Raw genomic sequence first — 19,366 nt, forward strand, 5'->3', positions numbered from 1 at the left:
AAGCCTGAATGAAATTTCGTCGCCACAGCAGTATCCAAAATTGCGGAAACCGTAAAGGGTTGGATGCGAGATCAACCCTTTTGGCGCCAAAAAAGGTACACGTGACACAAAGACAAAATGGCCTCGGCGGAGCAAAAAACAAAGCCGGTAGAGAAGTAAAATGCGCTCTTTAAAAAAATCCTTTTCCGGTCCCTTTTAAGGGCGAGTTTTCTTAGAATGAATTAATACTAAAATAACTTATCGTAGCCAGTCTGTCCGCTAGCGGAAGAATTAATATGCTTTCCGTGTATTAAGCTTAAGTAGATGATCAAACATGACATAGTTACCCACCGATTTATGTCTGAGCAATCTATTGAAGAAAACATTTGAAAAACGAGAAAACGCTTGGATTTTTATTTGTCACTTTAAATTTAAGTCTAAAGATAAATCGATTGAATGAACTAGGTATGTTGTATATGGAAAATTGAAAACTATTCCGGGTTATTTTCGGCCATTGTCAAGAAGCAATTTTAGAAGTTTCTAGTTGCTCACTTTAGAACAGAAAGTATGTAAATGCAAAAAGAATAACTGCGCTTAAAAGTAGGAAACGAAAACAAAATACAAACGTTAAAATAAGAATCTCTTTGCTTACATGGAAAACATCAAAACATCAGCTTATAGATCGTGGCGGCTGTCGCAAATTCCAAACTATGTTTTGGACAAAACGAAGCTATATATGTATGTGAAAATTTACCCCATCTTAAAATACAGGACGGGATAATCTTCCACTGAGGCAGATAAATGTCACCAGTCCTGGTTGTTTCATGGAAACCCGCTAATCTAGGATTAGGAGTGCTTATCAAAGATAACGTCGAGTCAAACCACAAACACGCACGTGATCAGTATGGAAATGGCACAATGAAAATGCGTCGATCCTGGATTTACATACATCAGCTAAATCTTGCCTCGCACAGCTAGACCCGAAGAATAGACCGTGTAGCCGAAGCTGAGAACTTCCATTTTGGCGTAAAGTAATGAGACTATTTCACGGTATATGAAGGAAATTCCCAGACTGCTGGCAGCCGATCTTTTCTCTTGGGGTCAGTCGAGTGTTTACCAGGGAACACAAACGGAAATGGGAGGTATGGACGAGAAGGGTTTGAGCCGCGACGAGGAAAAACCTTCCCGCGAGTGACCCCGAGAGTGTCGAACCTCAGTCTCGTCCCAATCCCTTGTAGTCTAGAGCGTCTCGCCTCATACTTCCAGCAGCCTAATATATCCCCCTCAAAATATTACCCTCTAACTTGTAGGAACACTAGTAAAGACATCAGTTATGTGCCAAAGGCAAACAAGGATGCTGTACGCTGGGAAAGATGGCTGCTGATTATGGTAGTGAAAATCAAAAATTTACGACATTTTTTTGGACGAGTAATTTTTGCGTGTACTGCTTTTTATTCTTTGTTATCCAGACCGTGCGTGGAAGCTGAGGTCAATGGTCAGAAATTCTGTAAATCATTCGGGATCAACATTCTACATTGATAGACACACGTGCAAGCAGTTTACTAAGGATCAGAGGGATTTAGCTTTGTTATGTTAGCGGAGATCATTGAACCCAAAATGATAATGTTTCATGCATTTTTTATTTGGAATTTGTCAGAATTTAAGAGGCAGACAGGAATAGAAACGAATGACAAAACTGAATAAGTTGAGATAAGGTTGTTATTTATTTTTTTTTACTAGTTCATTTGCGTTATAAATGAATGCCTAAGCTGCTTTGTACGTCCCGCAAAAAATTCCGAATCGACCCTCCTGAACACATAGCAAAGACTGAAGTGATGCCGACCTCGTCATTCAGGAACATTTAATACTTGGCTTAATATTAGAAATATATTGCCGGCCCTAAATTTATTTTTTCTCAGTAGATGAAATGGAGAATAAAATGTTCTTCACGAGCGATCTTTCGAGTGAATCTTTTCTGGGCATTTTGTATGTGTCGCGTGTAACTAATTGCCGGCCACGTGCCCAGCCACGCGCTAAGACTTAAGCCCAAAATCCTTTTTTTTTTTTTTTTTTTTTTCGGAGATTGGTATGCTGCTGTGCGAAATCAGACTTGTGCCGAACGAACAATTATGTGAGGTTTGTCACTTCCTTGATTTAAAGTGTTTACTGATTTGCCACGCGTGCGTTTAAGAGCTTTACTATTACATTCAGACTAACCCGTTGATAAATCAACTCTCTCTTTAATCGCCGGAAAGCAGAGAAGGGCAAAACCGAGGTGGAGTAGAGACTGATTTGGATAGGTCTGGTTGCAGATACTAGAAAAATTAAAATTAAATCATTTCTGGCGAGGTTTAATCCAAGTTACCTGAGCAAGAAAATTCTGTCTCCAGTTTAGCATTACTACAAAATTTTGGTTTATATGTAATACTATTTCACTATTTAGTGAATGTCTAGTTTATTTTCAAGGTCGTGATTCATGTAAAAAAAAATCGCAAGTGGAAAATAGCCAGCTGCCAAGTCACGTTCATATTAATTCATTCAGATCTATTTTTCACAGTTGCGTTTAAAAAGAAGTGATAACGCTAATCACCCTAGACAGCTTCAAAACAATGCAAACTCCAGAGATCAAGATTTCCGTTTTAGACGAATAATCCGTTGTTAACATATGTTTAAACGAATTTCCAGACGAATCAAGCGTTAGAGACGATTTAACATACCTCAGTCTGTCATTTAATGACAGAATTTGTAACTATCCGTCTGAGATGAAAAATTCCATCGGCGGTATAAAATGGGACAAGTTTTTTAAACGTTTCCAAAGAGGACTGTTTATTCGAACGGCTGCGACTGAGAGAGGACTGCAATGCCGCGAGTAGTGAGCAGTGATCATGAACTGGGAATATCTGTTACTGGAATAAGTCCGTTTAGCGAACAAAGAAGGACAGAAATGGAGCGAGAGAATAGTGTAGCGCAGCTAACATTAAATCCTCATGAAGTGGCTGCGAATGAAAAATCAGGTATCGATGAGGTTAATGGCGATAAATTGCCGGTAGTCACAAGATGCGCAAGCCTTACCAGCGAAGAAAATAGCGATCTGGAAGTTCTATTACGAGTGCGGTGTTTCGATTTTCCCCTTCAAGTTCGTGGGTTGATGCCAGACGGGAATAAATCAAACAATACGTCATCTAGAAGCATGGAACGTTTCGAAGCAAATAGTCGAGAAACAATTGCAACCCAGGAACGAGTGGTTTGTGATCAGAATGGAGAAACCAACCGCGATGACGAGGCCAACAACTTGGAAGACAAGGACCCAGATGTTTCGCCTCTTTCTTCGTTGACAGTCCTTGAGGGCCAACGCGTGAATTTAAGAGAAAAAGACGAATTAAAAGCTCAGAAAAAACAACTTCGTCGCCAACCCACGGAGACAGGAAACAAACTCTCATATCAGACTGAATCATTAAACAACTCTAGTGAAGCACGCCGAAATAGTCTTCCAAAACTAATATCTTCAAAACCCAAGAAACAGGATACGCGACCGGTATTGCACCTTCCGAAGGTTGATAAATACGAAATCATGCCTAAAAACATTATAGACGTTAAAGTATGCTCAGTGTTCCAAGTCAACGATTTTAAATCATCCCTAATCTATTCAGGCTATAAGGACAGTTGGGTTCCGAACCGTGACAGGAATTTTATGAAAAATTCAGCGTTTTTCAAAGCTCTGATGGAAAAACCCGCTGTATTTCTAAAGCGGCCATCTAGCTTAGCTGAAGAGTCGTTAGCGGCAGCGATTCAAACTGTCGAAAAAACAAACGTATCAAACGTAGATTCCCCGTGTGTTGACGCTGAATTGACCCGTCAAGAAAAGAAACTTGTGATAAGGTTACCGCCAATCTGTTGAGTTTGAGTAGTATAGGACGCTTATGTGAGCCGTAACCAATCAGAAGGCCGTGCATATCATTAAAAAAGGCTCTCGACCAATCAGAGGGCCGGATTTGCTCATGAATATATTCATGAGTTAGGGGTTTATCAAAATATGCGCCTGCGAGGTCGTCCGCTGTCCTTCGCATCCCAGGTCACGTGCATGCCCAAATAAGGGCAACATGTCCAAATAAGGAGAAATATGAAATCGAGGTTGTGACGCGCATGTCCAAATAAGGCGATAGCCAATCCATGAGATCAAGGTTGTGACGTGCATGAAATCGAGGTTCGGATGGGAATAAAAGGGTTTGCGTGAGTGTCGAGTGAGTATTGTTGTTTTTGAGATCGGTGACTAGAAGATGTCTTCAGAGGAGAGCGAGACGAAGGTGGAGGTTTCTGAAGAGGAGATAGAAGAAGAACTTGCCGCGAGGGTGATGGATGCTGTTCATGACGGTATTCTTGGAAAGATAATGAAATGCGCCGTTTCTCACGCTATGGATGTCCTCCTGAAGAAAGAGGTGACGAAGCTGACGGATGAGGTGATGAGGTTCAGAAAAATGCTGTCTGAGAAGATGCTTGCTGACCAGTCCATCTCGTTTAAAGACCCCGTGTGTTTGGAGAAGTTGCCGGAGGGATTTGAGGACGGATGGGAAGCGTGGAAGAGCAGTTGGGAGGACCGAGACGAGTTGGCGTACCGAGCATTTGTCAAACAAATTGTAAAAACACCACCACCAGAATCAGAGGAGTGAAAAAACATTTTTATTCATGCCTGTAACAAAAACTAATAAAGATCCTTTAACGAGAGAATGTACATGGTTTGTTGCGTGATTTTTTCATCGTCTCTATAGGGAATAAAAAAGAAAAAATTTAATGCCCCGACCAGGAATCGAACCTGGGTCTTTGAGGCCACAACTCAACGTCTTAACCATTAGACCATCGAAGCGCTTACCTCTTTAGGACTTGGTTTTGGGGTTGTCATCGGGAGGCAGTCCGAAATTCACGGCTTTGCAATGAGGGCAGAGTCTTTCCGAGGGTTTCAACCGCTCAGTGTGGAGGGCTTTACAGGTTCCGTGAAAGAATTGGTCGCAACAGGGTGTCAGGAAGTAGTCTCTGATACTGTGTTTGAAAGTGTATCCTTCCTTGCACCATAGACATTGAGGGTTAGGAAATCGAGACATGGAGTCTGAAAATAGAACAAAAACAACTTTTTATTGGTCATTCCACTTATTACAGGGTGGGACGTGTGCACGGTCCTATTGACCGGCGCCCTCTTTTTCTTCGGGATATCAATCAATAAACGATTATTATAGTACTTTCAACCATTGTGATCAAGTAACGATGCGAACCATGATCGACGCGGAGGACAAATTACCCAACGTGTAAAAAAGAAATGTGAATTAAAAATGGGCGGGGCGAGGTTTCGATCCTCGGACCTCTGGGTTATGAGCCCAACGCGCTTCCACTGCGCCACCCTGCCTTTCTTAGAAACTGAAAAATAATGTGAAATAAAAATCGGAGTGTGTTTTTTACAAAAACTGTGTCTGTCTTTTTCTTAGTTTGGGGTCTGTCCATTAATCAGTATGGCTTCGGCGACTCCTCGTGGGTATTCGTCGATCCATTGAAAGAACTTGCAGGTACGCTTGGGACACTTGAGATAGAGCCTGTCTGGGTTGGACTGGGAGTGGGAGGTGGCTAAGACCAGGGACTTGCTGCATAGACATCGGAAACGAGCCGGGTCGATGTTCCTGTAGCAGGGGTGGGTCTGTTCTTCGACGCGTCTCAGGTAAGTGCCCACCTCTTTGACGCCACAGGTCACATAACACTTGGTGTAGAATCTGGAAGAGGGGCATCGGTAATATTCCCAGGTACCACCGTCTGGGGTTCGCACGCTTCCGTATGTCAGGGGTACCATGCAACGTGGGCAGATGGAATCTTGTGGTTTCAGTTGGTTCAGGAACTGATCGGGGTCGAATTCCTCCAACACTTGGACTTCGGTGAATTCTCCTCGGTCGTCCACTTCAGGGGGTACTTCTACGAGGTCGTCTTTCTTGAATTTGTCGAGTCCCATGGCTTCCAGGACTTGCATGGTTCGAGGAGGTGAGTCTCTGATCACGGTCATGCATCCGCCTTGAATGGCAGGTAGCTTTGAGTCTGTGAAGATAGAGAACGAGTTAGTATCCCAACAAGGTGTTTTCACGTCGCATGGTTTCTAGGATGTGGGTGGTTTTTCGCACGTTCTTGGGGGTCGGTCTTTGCCTTCGCTTGTCATGGTTACTTTTCATTTGGCTTTTGACTTCTTGGCGTTGGATCGAAAAGGCGCTCCAGGGTCGCGAGAAGCCTTTGAGAGGGACGGTGGTCCAACTGACCGAGTCCGGGGTGATTTCTTTGAAGAGGACGCGTTCGTTGAAACGGAGTCTGGCACGAGGTTTTTTGAATAACCATCTATCTAAAGTGGATTGTAGTTGTTTACCTCCTACTTCTCTTTCCACTCTCTTGGGTAAGAGCAGTTCCAGTTTCTTTTTGGACAATTTTTTCTTTTTCCTGACGGGTTCGACGTGTGAATCCATGACGACTTCTACTGAAAAGTGACTCGTGATGGAATGCGTTGTTCGACTTTATGGACGTTTTTGACCAATCAGTGACGTGTAGTGTGATGGGATCATGTGACGGTCTTCGTTCCGATTGGCGGGATCTGAAGTGGGCACGTGATCCGGGAAAGTACGGAGTGAAAGTGGATCCACGGCGCGGGTATAAAAGGATCCAGTTTGGACGCAGCGAGTCATTCTCGACTTGCTGTTGACGCGGTGATGACCTGTAGGATTTTGGATGAGAGAGACGTGCAAGAGATCCTTGAAGATCTTAGACAACAGTTGAATCGAGCTTCTGACGTAGTGGATACAATCGAAAAAGAAGGCGAAAGACCGTTACACGCTAGGATAATTGAATTGGAATTACGTCTTGTCTCTCCTTTGTACTATAGGCTCCAGAGGCACTTGATTGACTGGGGCGTTCGTAGTTGCTATCCTCATTTGTCGGGCTTGGAGATCACGAAGCGAGCGGATCGAGAAGGAAAGAAGTTTAACGAGTTTGTCTGAGGGTATCAAGATGACTTACTATAGCAACTCGAACCAGATTCGGGACCTCGTGGAACAGATCGTGGATCTGAAGGTACACACTTTAAGAGATCTCGACGCCATTCCAGATGCCAAGGTGGACCTGTACATTTTTGACAATCTCTTCGAACCGTCAGGTCGAGTACCCGATAGTCTGTGGTCTTTTGAGCTCTTGATGAGACGTCGTCCTGACTGGGGTGGTACGATTTTGGAGATGATGAAGAAGAACGAACACGTGTTTTTGTTCTGTGGTGAGTGGTGTCGCGTGATGTACAGAAGTGGTAGCGGTCAATTCAAATTCGTTCATTGTAGTGATCCCACCCTGGACGCCGAGCGTGCCTGTTTGATCGCCACGGATAATCTCACGTACAGGATGAGTGAGGCCATCCGTGATCTGTTTGAACCCTTGCGTTTCTCTCGCGACCTATCACGACGGGTGAGGGAGTCAGACCAGAGTCCCAGGGTGGAGGAGATGATGACTTTCAACAGGTGCACTAACAGGGAAACGTGTCTGAAGTTGGAAGAGTTGATCTACGATATCATGCGTCAGCGTGATCTGTGGAAGGATCGGTTTTTCTTCCGTGCCATCGAGGCCGCGGAGGATGACCTGTGTGGTGAGTGTAGAGAGAGTATGCGCCAAGCATTCTATGTGAAGGGGACGAGGAGGAAGCCCTGAAGTGGAGACCCGGTAAATGTGATTGGAGAAATTGTAAATATTATGCCATGGATACCTTTGAGGAGGACTGTGATAATGAGTACGGTCAAGAATGTAAGAACACGGACTATGCTCATTACTTTTCAGATTCGGACTAAGTCTTTTTCGCCTTCTTTTTCGTTTATCCAATCAGAGTCGATTTTTACGTAAGAACCAATCAGGCACGACGTTTTTGTACATATAAGAAAGTGTGAATAAAAAATTGGGTTCAAATCATTATGTCTCATGCCTTGTGTTGGTTGATCTCGAGAGTGTGTACGACCATAGCCGATCGATGGAGTTGGACCACCTTGTGTTCCAAGTGCGATAGAGTTTACGAGCGATACGGTCGGGGTGAACCCATCCCTGATAATGTCTGTGATTCGCCCTTGGAGGTGTTTGACTATACCGACGTCGAACCCAACGTGATGCGTTTTGTGGTTTATATCTTGTGGTTGAAACGGCAACCCGATTCATTTAAGAAGTATCTCGAGGTACGGGAGCAACGTTTCGAGTTGTGGAGACAGTGCGTGTACAAACTTTATCGACTATGAAGAAAGGTCAAAAGAAGAAGCAAAAGCCGCTTTCGACCGGAACGTTACTGGGACGGTATCGGGATCCTTCCAGACCCGGTAGTCTGGGCGGTCTGACGCGATTCGCCCAGGCCAATAAGATCTCGGTACGACGTGCTCGCGAGGTCCTGCAACGGGATTTGGGGTACACGTTGCACAAACCCAGACGTCGTCGTTTTCCCACGGTCCCGGTGGTGGTGTTCGGCATCGACGAGCAGTGGACGGCCGACCTGATCGAGGTGATCAATATTTCGAGGTACAATCGAGGGTATCGTTATCTCTTGACGGTGGTGGACGTGTTTTCCAAGCACGCCTGGGTCCAGCCCTTGAAGAGCAAGACGGGTAAAGCGGTGACGGAAGCCATGGCTAAGATCTTGAAAGGCGGTAGAAAACCCATCAATCTCCAGACGGACGACGGGAAGGAATTCTACAACAAGACGTTTCAGGATTTGATGAAGCAGAAAGGTATTCATCATTTTTCGACGCGCGGGGATACGAAATCCAGTGTGGTGGAACGGTTCAATCGGACCCTGAAGGAACGTATGTACCGGTACTTCACCGTGAAGAATACGATGACGTATGTGCCCGTGTTACAAGATCTGGTCCGAGGGTACAATCGATCGTATCATCGCAGTATCAAGATGGCTCCCGATCAAGTGACTTTAGCCAATAGCGAGGACGTGTGGGAGACTCTTTACGGAAAAAAGAAAAAAGGGAAAAAATCGAGACGACCTCCACTGAAAGTCGGGGATCGTGTGAGACTGAACAAGAAGTTCCGTCAATTCAAGAAAGGGTATTTACCCGGTTGGACCGAAGAGGTGTTTGTGATACGTCGAGTGCGTCCTGGGAAGGTCACCACGTACAAGGTGGAAGAATGGGACGGCACGGCGGTCGAGGGCACGTTTTACGCGCAAGATTTGCAAAAGGTGGACGTGAAAGACGACGATCTGTTTCGCATCGACAAGATCGTCAAACGAAAAGGGGATAAAGTCTTGGTGCGATGGAAAGGTTGGCCAGTCAAGTACGACAGTTGGGTGGATAAAAAGGGACTGTACGTGACCCAAAAGCCCAAGACGAAAAAATGAAAGACTTTTACGTGCAGTTGCTGAGCAATGCCAGCACGAGCGAGTTCACGGACAACAAGGCCCACAGTTTCAAGAACCGTCTGCCGTATCCGCTCCTGTTTGAATCCGACAAGGAATGGAAAGTGGGATTGGTGAGCGTGTCTTACCCGATTCCTCCGTCACGACCGCATCAAGTACCCGTCACTCAAGCGCACGACTTTGAAGACGACGACTACGTGTTCGGTATGGATTGGACCATTGAAACGTTCAGGTTGCAGGACGACGGGATTACGTGGCGTCCATATCGTTACCCCGTGACATTTTACGTCACCGGGAAGGAACTGAACAGTGTCCGACACAAGGTGACGAGCGGTAAATCTCTCATGCAATACCTCATCCATCGTTTTCACGAACGGCTGTATCATTACATGGATCGCGCCAACGAAAGTCTGCGAGCGCCGGACGGGAAAAAATACTACCCCGTGTTCCGATGGGAGGGGAACGATTTGATTATCGACAACACCGACACGTTCCTCGACGAGTCCGGAGACAGAAAACGTCCCAGAGTGTATTTTGGTACTAAACTGGTCAAGAAGTTGGGTTTGATTCGCGAGGAATCGTATTACTCCGTTCACTTGGACGTGAACATGATCAAGGTCTTTCCCAACGACAAAGTCCCGTCTGATTTCAAGAAAGACTGGACCAACCATGACAGCAATCGATCTCGTGAATTTTGGAATTTGGACAGTCACGGGACGTTACAGCTCAGTCCCTATTGCAACTGGCGCTTCAGTTACTTGGACGAGGAATACGCCAAGACCTACAATCGTGGAGTCGTCGTTCATCCGGACCTCCCTCCGCCTCGCAGTCCCATGTACCTGTATTCGAATGTGGGTCGTAGCACCATCACGGGGAATCGCGTGACGGATCTCTTGAGAGAAGTCCCCCACGACCCGACCAAGACGACGTACGAGCCGAATCAGATTCAATATAAACCCGTGCGCAGCAACGTTTTGGATATAGTGGAGGTGCAATTGGCCGAGAACGACGGACGATTGGTGGACTTTACATCGGGCGTGACGTCGGTGACATTACACTTCAAGTATGAATGAGTCTACCGACGACTTTTACGTGCAACTGATGAGCAATGCTAGCACGAGCGAGTTCCCGGACAACAAGGCCCACAGTTTCAAGAATCGTCTGCCGAACCCGTTGCAGTTAAGAGAGTCGGGCTGGAAAGTGGGTATCAGCGACCTCTCGTTTCCGTCCGCGACGCGTAAGATGGACTTGAAAGATTCTCTTCTGTTTGAAATCTGGTGGATCGACATGGTGAACGCCTCCATAAACCTATACACGCAGGTCTCTTCAGCGACGCGAGAGGGCGATTTGGAGTTCACGCCTAGGACTGGTACCGAGTTACTGAACGCGATACGAGATCGATACTTGCGTAGGTTGAGATCTAGAACGGATGCCGACGTGACGATGTACAAGAAAAAGAGTAAACCCGACGATCCCACCGAATTGCTGTACACGGTCATGCATCGGGCCGAGCATGGAGAATGCGTCCTGGACAATTCGAGAACGTGCCTCAGCCTCCTGATCAATGGTAAACGCGTCTACCCGCAAATGAACATCGGCATCGAATTGGCCAAGAAGATGAAATGGGTGAAGATGGGAAGATTACAGAACGGACAACCGGGTTACGTCTTGGGACCCCACCTGAGGAAAGAATTTCCCACGGAAGTCGTACCCACGGCCACGGACTTGATCATAGGACAGAATGACGGGGACGAGACATTTTACAAGATCGACCCGGACACCTTACATTTGAGTTGTTTCATCAATTGGGTGTTCACGGACCTGGATCGCAGTTACGAGGAAGCGTTCGGTCACGAGCGTCGTTCCTTGTTCGTGTATTCGAATGTGGGACAGAGTATGGTGACGGGAAATCAAGTCACGGACCTGTTGAAACAGGTGCGTTACGATCCGGACGTGGTCGACCTTCAACCGAGACACATTCTATATCTACCGGTGCGCACGACCTTTTTGGACATTGTCGAGACGCAGGTATCTGAGAACGACGGACGACTGGTGGACTTTGCGTCGGGCGTGACCACGATCACGTTGCATTTCAAGAAAGGATGAGTGATTTTTACGTCAGCTTACCCAGTCACAGCAGTAAGAGCGAGTTCCCGGACAACAAACCGAACCATTTCAAGATCAGGTTACCGCACCCCTTACGCCTGAATGGAGACGGAGGCTGGAAAGTGGGATTGAGTAGCATCGCCATGCCGGATGCCCACGTGAGGCTGCCTTCCTTGACGCCGAACGATCCTGATAAAAAAGTCACCTTGGCCTTTTCCGCATGGAGACGCATAGAATCGACTAGCCACTACATGTATGGAGAAGCTTACTTCGATACGGAGGACCTCAAGAAGGTGATTCACAACGTGGACGGTGTTGGACTCATGAAATCCATGATCGCCTATTTCGATCGACAACGCGTCTTCAAGTACAACGGACCCAAATTAGGATCCAAATATGTCACGAGTGATGGGAAAAGAACCTACGTCAAGTTCAAGTGGGAAGGCGAAGACCTGGTCACGGACAACGAAAACATCTTACGTCCGATCAAAGACATGCCTGCATTACACATCAATGTCGACCTGGCTTGTAAAATGGGATGGCTCGAAAAGAACGCCAGCGGTTATAATCTGGGGCCTAACTTGCAGAGCGAATTCTTCAAAGATGAAATTCCCAACATTGGTGTCGCCGGGGACTTACACGACTCGGATGGATTACCTGTTTTTTGGACGGTCTCAACCTATTCAACGGGAAACAGTTATTTGAAACTCAGCATCTATTGCAATTGGCGTTTTCTGAACCTGAACAAGGCGTTCGAGGTGGTGGTGGGAAACAGGTCGCGCTCTTTGTTCGTCTACTCGGACGTGGCTAGAAGTGGCGTGGTGGGAAATCAAGTCACGGATTTACTGAGAGAGGTCAACTTGATTCGAAGAGGTGCGGGTGTCCAGTATTTCGAGCCTTACCACATTCAATATATTCCCGTGCGCAAAGACCTCATCGACATAATAGAAGTGCAAGTGGCTGAGACAACTGGAGAACTGACGACCTTTGGAGACGGCAATACGATCGTGACGTTACACTTTAAGAAAGAATGATCGGTGGAACGCTGGTACGATTTCAGCCCGATAAAATAAAGCAATCCGGAGACGGATTCGGCATGGCTTGGAGAGGTGTCAAGAAACGCGGTCCCGGCATTCTACGAGACTTTATCACCGAGGCTGCCACGGAGGGTCTGAAAGGTTTAAATTCGGGTGGCAAGGGAGGAAAGCCCAATTGGAGAGGTGGACTCGCCGGGGTCAAGAGAGGAGCGACACGAGCCGTGAAACGTAAAGCGACGCAGGAGATCAAACGGGCGTTGTCGAAAAAAGTGAGAAAAGATCTCTTTGGAGTATGAATCCCATTTACTCGAGGCGCGTGAGACTTATTCCGATACGACGAACGTATAAAGGCGGATCGATCTTCCCGTCCCGATCAAAACGCCCGAACTATCGTTGGGTGCAGTCGGCCCTGAGAAGGAGACGAAGACGACGTAGACGATGACGGACCTCGTGGCTCATGCCCGGTCGGCGGGGGTTCGTAACCCTCGTCTGAACATGTTCAGTACCCCTCCCACGGATGTCAGCATGTCGTCTCGACGTTTGGTGAGAATCAACCCGTTCAATACAGGGATCAACCCCGTGACCTTCCAAGTCGATCCTCAAGAAGACTTTATCGACTTGAACGAGAGTTTCTTCGAAGTGGAATTGACTGTCAAGAAAACTGACGCTTCGAATCTGCTGACAGCGGATGTCATGGGACTCGCCAATAATCTGGCCCACACCCTCTTCAAACAGATCAATGTGAGATTGAATGGGACTCTCATCAGCCCCCAGACGGATACTTACCACCTCAAAGCTTACATCGAGACCCTGTTGAACCACGACCGAGACGACGGTGAAACGATCCTGACACCTAGTGGTTGGTACAACTGTCTCGGTGTACCCGACGACGGAGATGCCGATGAATTGACCGCCAATATGTTGGATTTTGGTACTCCTCATGCTCATTATACTGCCTTACCCCAAGATCTCAAGAATGTGGTCCAGGGACGAGCCCAGTTTCTAGATGGAGAAGCCGTGACTTTGAGGTTCAAACCTTTCCTGGAAGTGTTTCATCTCAGCAAATTACTGTTACCTGGCGTGCAGATCCAGATCGACATGTACTTCAATACCCCAGCTATGTGGACCATCCGATGGGCCGGTGCCACTGCTCTCAGACTGACTGAAGCCGACGTGAAAGTGAGATTGTTCCTGTCTCAAGTGAGAGTGACTCCCTCGGTGTACCGAGAGATCATGACCAGCCTGAAAGGAGGAAGAGTGGCCACTTACCCCACGGTGAGAGGTGAAATTCGCACTTACTCGCATCCCAACGACAATCGTCATTTCGAGTGCAGCAATCCTTTCCACAGTAAGCTACCTAATAGACTAGTGGTGTTGTTGATGAAACAAGCGGCCTTCAACGGAACCATCACCGAGAGTCCGTTCAATTTTGGAAAATTCAATCTGGCTTCCATCAAACAATTGGTGAGAGGTGAAGAGTACCCCTACGAGACCTTGGAGCTCGATCACGATGGGGACAGTAAAGATCAGAGAGGTTACTACAGATTCCTCCAAGCCTCAGGAGCGTTGTGCAGGGGAAAAGGAAACATGGTGAGAAAAGTGGATTGGGGGGACGGCAAGAGATGCAACATGTTTGTATTTGACAACACGGCCAATGGATGTTTGGACAGTCCAGTGTTGAACCCCAAGCAAGAAGGTGAACTGCGTCTGGTGATCGATTTTGGAGCCAATCCTGGAGAAAACCTGACCATCTTGTTGTACGGCGAATTCGAGAATTTGCTGGAGATCAACGAGAACCGAGTCGTCATCTACGACGTGTACCAATGAGAAGAAAAAAATGGAGAAAGTAGCCTTGAATAATATACAATTGGATCATTTGGCCCGGACGAATCCGTCCCTACGCTGTGTCTTTTACGGCACGGTCCCTTGCGATCGGCTTCCCAGGACAGTCCCTCAAGAAGGACCGACCGCTTACATCGTGAACACGGACCCTCACGATAAACCGGGCGTGCATTGGATCGCTTTGTGGGCCGACAAGAACAAGTGCGAGATCCTGGACAGTTACGGTCTACCGTTGGACGCGTACGGAACCGCCGAACCGATCCAAGCATGGTTGGATCGTCATTTCAAGTACCAGATTCACAACGGCAAGAGTCTGCAGTCCCTGTTCAGCCAGAGTTGCGGCGGTTACGCCCTGATGTTCCTGATCGACCGAGCCGAAGGTCGGGACATGAACGAGTTCTTGAATCGTTTTAAGAAAAACGAGTTTGTGGAGAACGATCGTAAAGTAGGACACATGGTAGAACGTCTGATCGTGGACGAGTTGGCCTGGCGCAAGATTTGTAAAACCCCGTGTCACCAGGACACGCGCGGTTCCTCCCGAGGAGTGCGTCATTTGTTATAAAGTAAGCTGTTCGAAATAAAAGAGGTTCATTTTTGAAAAAGAGGTTGTGTGGTAGTCATGGCTCTTCAGTTTCAAGGGCATAGACATTTGGACGACGTGATAGCCAGGTTAGAAAAACGCTATGGAAAAGCGGGTGGAAAGACGCCTCAACCCAGTGAGGCTCATTTCAAGAAAAACCAACCGCCAAAACGACAACTCAATCTGAAAATACTTCAACCCGCCAGAAGACAAGTGTCTTTTCAACCGCCGTCCGTCCTGGACACCGGTGCATTACCGGCGACGGTGACCACGCGTAGGAAACGCAAGAGAGCCGCCCCTGCCATGCCGAAGCTTTCCGAGAAGGAAGATAGGAAAAGAAGAATGAAAAAGAGGCATTGGTACGAGGACAAGTTCGGAGATTTGAGTAAATTCGCCAAGAAAAAACCTCGAAAAAAGAGATCGGCGCCTGCCAAGAAAAAAGGGCGTCCCAAGAGAGCCGCTGCCAAGAGGGCCATGGCCAAGATCAGGAGTCGGGCCAAGAAAAAACCCATCTGTTTCAATCGTAAGGTCACCCTATTGGGTCTGTTGAAACGCATCCCGGCCGTCAAGACCCCATTGGCCAAGTTGTTCAGATAAAAACGGAACGTCTCGAGACCCTGGACCATTTCATGATCATGGAACGACGCAAAGCGTTTCAATTTCACACGCCGTCGAGTTTGTTGATAGCGGGTCCGTCGGGGTGCGGCAAGACGGTGTTCACCACCAAACTGCTCTTGGAGAACGGCGACTTGTTCCAACAGACACCGAAGAGTATTCATTACTGCTACGGATCGTGGCAAGACGGTTTCCAAAAGCTCAAGAAGGGTGGAGTCAAGTTTTACGAAGGCATCCCCGACAGCGAACAGTTACCCCGATGGTTTCCTGGAGGGGGTGTGTTGGTCTTGGACGATCTGATGGACGAGGGTGGTAACGACAAGCGCGTGTTGGATCTCTTCACCAAACATTCGCATCATCGGAACATCACGGTGATCTACCTGTGTCAGGATCTATTCCCCAACGGAAAATTCGCCAAGACCATTTCCCGCAACGCGCATTACATCGCGGCCTTCAAGAACCCTCGGGATCAGTTGGGGATACGAAATTTACTTCTGCAATCGTTTCCCACGCAATGGCAGGAGGTGTTGGACACGTTTCGCAAGGTCACCGATCGACCTTACGGTTACATGCTATTGGATCTTCATCCAGCCAGTCAGGACGATCAACGTGTCCTCAGCCATGTGTTAAAAGACGAAGGATTCGTCCGATGCCATCAGTTTGCAACCCCGTCATGTTGAGGAGCGAGGTCGAGTGGTTTCCGCTATTCATTCACCTGTGTAAAAACAGGCTCAAATACATCATGAACCCCCACGAGCTGGACTACGAACCGATGAGACAGGTCACGGAATGCGAGAGTTACCGTCAAGTACGGTCCATCATCAACGCATATAACGGTGAAGGTTTCGATTATTTGGTTCATAAACAACGAGAACTCGCCGAGAAGAAGATAGAAAGAGAAAGGTACATGGATAAAAATGAGCTCTTATGGTAGTGACGATTTCAACTTCTCGGCTCTGGAAGATTATTCGCCTTGGGGGACACCGGCTCGGACGAGTACTCCGATTCCGCCTGCCGCGGGTGTGGGTACGAGTCTGAACACGCCTCCTTCACCGCGATCGTCACTGGCAACACCGCCCCTGCCCAATGTCTCGCCCGTCGGAGTGGGCACCGCTGGCTCGGGTGCACCGCAGACCAACGTCACGGTGGGTGTCGGCAGTGCTGGATCGGTGTCGCGCGCCAATGTCACGGCAGGTGTCGGGGCACCCAGGATATCAATGTCCACACCTTTGGCACGAGCCGTTCGAGGAGGGAAACGACCGAGACGCGTCCCACGTCAAAATACACCCACGTCCTCCAGTGATTCCGGCAGCCGCAGACGAAGTAGCGCTAGTGGTAGCGGTAGTGGAAGAGGCAGAGGCAGAGGCAGAGGCGGAGGTGGAGGTGGAGGCGGAGGCGGAGGTGGAGGTGGAAGTGGTAGTGACTCCACACCGCCTTCGTCGATTCGATCGGGTCGAGGAGGAAGAAGAAGGAGGCAAGGAGACCATGTTCTCGACCAAGCCCAGATGCAACAACAATTGGAAGAGATTTTGCGCCAACAACAGACGGCCGCGGGTCGTCGCATTGCGGGCATCACGACCACCAACACGATTACGACCCCCTATAAAAACGGACAACGTCCTACCGTCACACGCAATTCGACCAGTGTACGTAACTGAGAACAACAACCATGAGAAGACGCCGTCGTCGACAGAAAAGGAGAAAGCAATGGGGCGGTGCTCTTGCGAATGCCCTGTCTGCGATGTTACCCATTGGTAAAGGGGCCGCCTTGGGATTGGCCAAAGCGTTGGGTGGTCGCGCCGTGAAAACAGGCATCCGAGCTGGAACCGCCGCTGCCATTGGTGGTGTGGGAGTGGGCGTGGGTCGAGGGATCCGAAGACTTGTGAGACTTAAGAAAAGACGACCCCCTCGTCGATGAAAAACCATTCGAATCAAGATGTTGAGGAGTGAAGTCGAGTGGTTCCCCTACTTTTTGCATCTATGTCGATGCTCTCGCTCTTACTGGGATGCGACCAGCATGGATCACGAAGACACGAAACGCATCGCGGACGAGTGCGACAGTTACCGACAGGTCCAGGACATCCTGAACCAATCCGTAGAAACCGCCTTCAAGGACGAGATCTGGGAATACAAGCAACAAGCTAAAAGGATCGAACGTCCCGACAGAAAGTCAGACTACGTTTGGCACTGGTTAGAGAAGAGTCATGAGTACTTCTGTCTGTTTATTGGATGAACCTTTCAACACCGTGGTGGATTTGGATTCCCTGAAACGTTTGGACGTCTTGTACGCTTTCTACCACAAGTATTGGTGGTGTCGAAGGCAGATGTTCGGTTACTACAAATTGTGCAACGCCATTCTCAACGGACTGGCCTTACTGACGGTGGCCGTGAGTATCGTCTTGGGATCCGTGTGGAAAGACGGGTACACGGTGGTAGGATTGACGGCTTTCGCCACCTTACTGAAAGGATGGAACGATTTCAAGAAGTATTCGTTCAAGATGGACATGGCCCAATTCGCTTACACGACGTACGAAAAGACGTTGACTGAACTCAGGAACTACGCTTTGGGTGGCGTGGAGGAATTGGATGGGTTTTTGACCAAGATGCAAACGTTGGACGACGTGGTGACGGATTTTACATCTCCCACGTACGACCGATACGTTCGAGACTACGCCCTACGATTTAGGCACGTGCCGCTATAAAAAATGACATCTCGGGCATCCTCTTCATTCAGAACCAACATGCCCAAGAGGTCGAGGAGAAAGAAAGCGTCTTCGAGAAGGCGTAAAACCGCTAAAACCACTAAAAGAAGACGGTACCAAAGGGGAGAAGGGATCGGCACTGTGGTGGCGGGTTTACCCAAGGCGGCTTGGGGTATCACCAAAGGCATCGAAAGCCTGAGAGCCAAACAAGAAGCTAAACATACCAAAAGGATGTTGGAACGGATGAGACGAGGTGAGAAGTGGGATAGCAGTGGCGAATCGTTCCGATGCTCCATCATGTGAAAAAATAAAAGGACGAGGATCGGCGTCGTACACCTCACTCGACACCATGACAGCACGGAGGAGGAGGAGACGAAGAAGGAGACAGAAAGGGGGTGATTTGGCGAGTATGATGAGAGCAGCGGGTTTGGGTTCTTTGGCTGGACCCTTCGGTTTAATGAACAAACATATCCATAAGAACAGGGGAAAGATCGAAGGAGTCTTACGCAGGATACCCTTTCAAACGGCCTTCAGGCGTCGAGGAAAGCGATAAAAAGAGTACACCAATCCGCTCGTACGCATAAGTCCACGATGAAGCGGTTACGACGACAACGTCCTTTCCTGACGCGCGTCCTGAAAGAAGCCAATCGAAACAAACGTCAACGGATGTTGCAATTCGCCGACAAAGATCAGATCAACGCCATCAGCGAGATGGTTCTCAATTTGCTGAAAAAGAGGATCCCCATCAACGCAACGACTTATGGGAAACTGAAAAGACATAAAAACGTTTTGCGAGAAGTGGGTAGACGCAAAAACTCCCTCAAGCGTCGAAGAGAACATCTCCTCACCCAAAACGGAGCGGGGTTCTGGAGCGGATTGCACGGTTGTTTCAAAGCATGTTGTGTACGGTGAAAGGACGCAGTGAGGACGGTTACCCGCTGGAGGGGATCGACGTCATACCCAATTTCCCACCGAGAGAAGACGAGTCCCACAATACCATTCCTAAACTCGTGCAGTTGTTGCAAGACGCCAATCGTCGCGAAGCCCGATGGAAAGACTCGTACGAGTACTTGAACAAGAGGTACCACGACCTGTATCAAGAATA

At 48.0% G+C, this 19,366-nt stretch overlaps 2 protein-coding genes, 2 non-coding genes and 1 pseudogene across 4 annotated transcripts; 3 read left to right on the forward strand and 2 right to left on the reverse strand.

The window, feature by feature from the left end:
- Positions 1-2,839: 2,839 nt before the first annotated feature.
- Positions 2,840-3,883, forward strand: LOC145463356 (uncharacterized). The gene has a single exon (XM_081447108.1). The coding sequence runs from the start codon at positions 2,840-2,842 to the stop codon at positions 3,875-3,877; it is 1,038 nt and encodes a 345-aa protein (XP_081303234.1). The 3' UTR covers positions 3,878-3,883.
- Positions 3,884-4,768: 885 nt separating this feature from the next.
- Trnah-gug (transfer RNA histidin (anticodon GUG)) lies at positions 4,769-4,840 on the reverse strand. The gene has a single exon. It is a non-coding gene; the product is annotated as a tRNA-His (tRNA).
- Positions 4,841-5,302: 462 nt separating this feature from the next.
- Trnam-cau (transfer RNA methionine (anticodon CAU)) lies at positions 5,303-5,374 on the reverse strand. The gene has a single exon. It is a non-coding gene; the product is annotated as a tRNA-Met (tRNA).
- A 1,622-nt stretch (positions 5,375-6,996) lies between these two features.
- Positions 6,997-7,952, forward strand: LOC145463358 (uncharacterized; annotated as a pseudogene).
- Positions 7,953-17,761: 9,809 nt separating this feature from the next.
- On the forward strand, positions 17,762-18,261 carry LOC145463359 (uncharacterized). Its single transcript, XM_081447110.1, has one exon. It carries the CDS (start codon positions 17,764-17,766, stop codon positions 18,259-18,261), a length of 498 nt encoding a protein of 165 aa, XP_081303236.1. The 5' UTR covers positions 17,762-17,763.
- The last annotated feature ends 1,105 nt before the right edge of the window (positions 18,262-19,366 follow it).

This window comes from Orbicella franksi, chromosome 12 (genome assembly GCF_964199315.1).
Source record: "Orbicella franksi chromosome 12, jaOrbFran1.1, whole genome shotgun sequence".
In the NCBI taxonomy this organism is placed as follows: domain Eukaryota; kingdom Metazoa; phylum Cnidaria; class Anthozoa; order Scleractinia; family Merulinidae; genus Orbicella; species Orbicella franksi.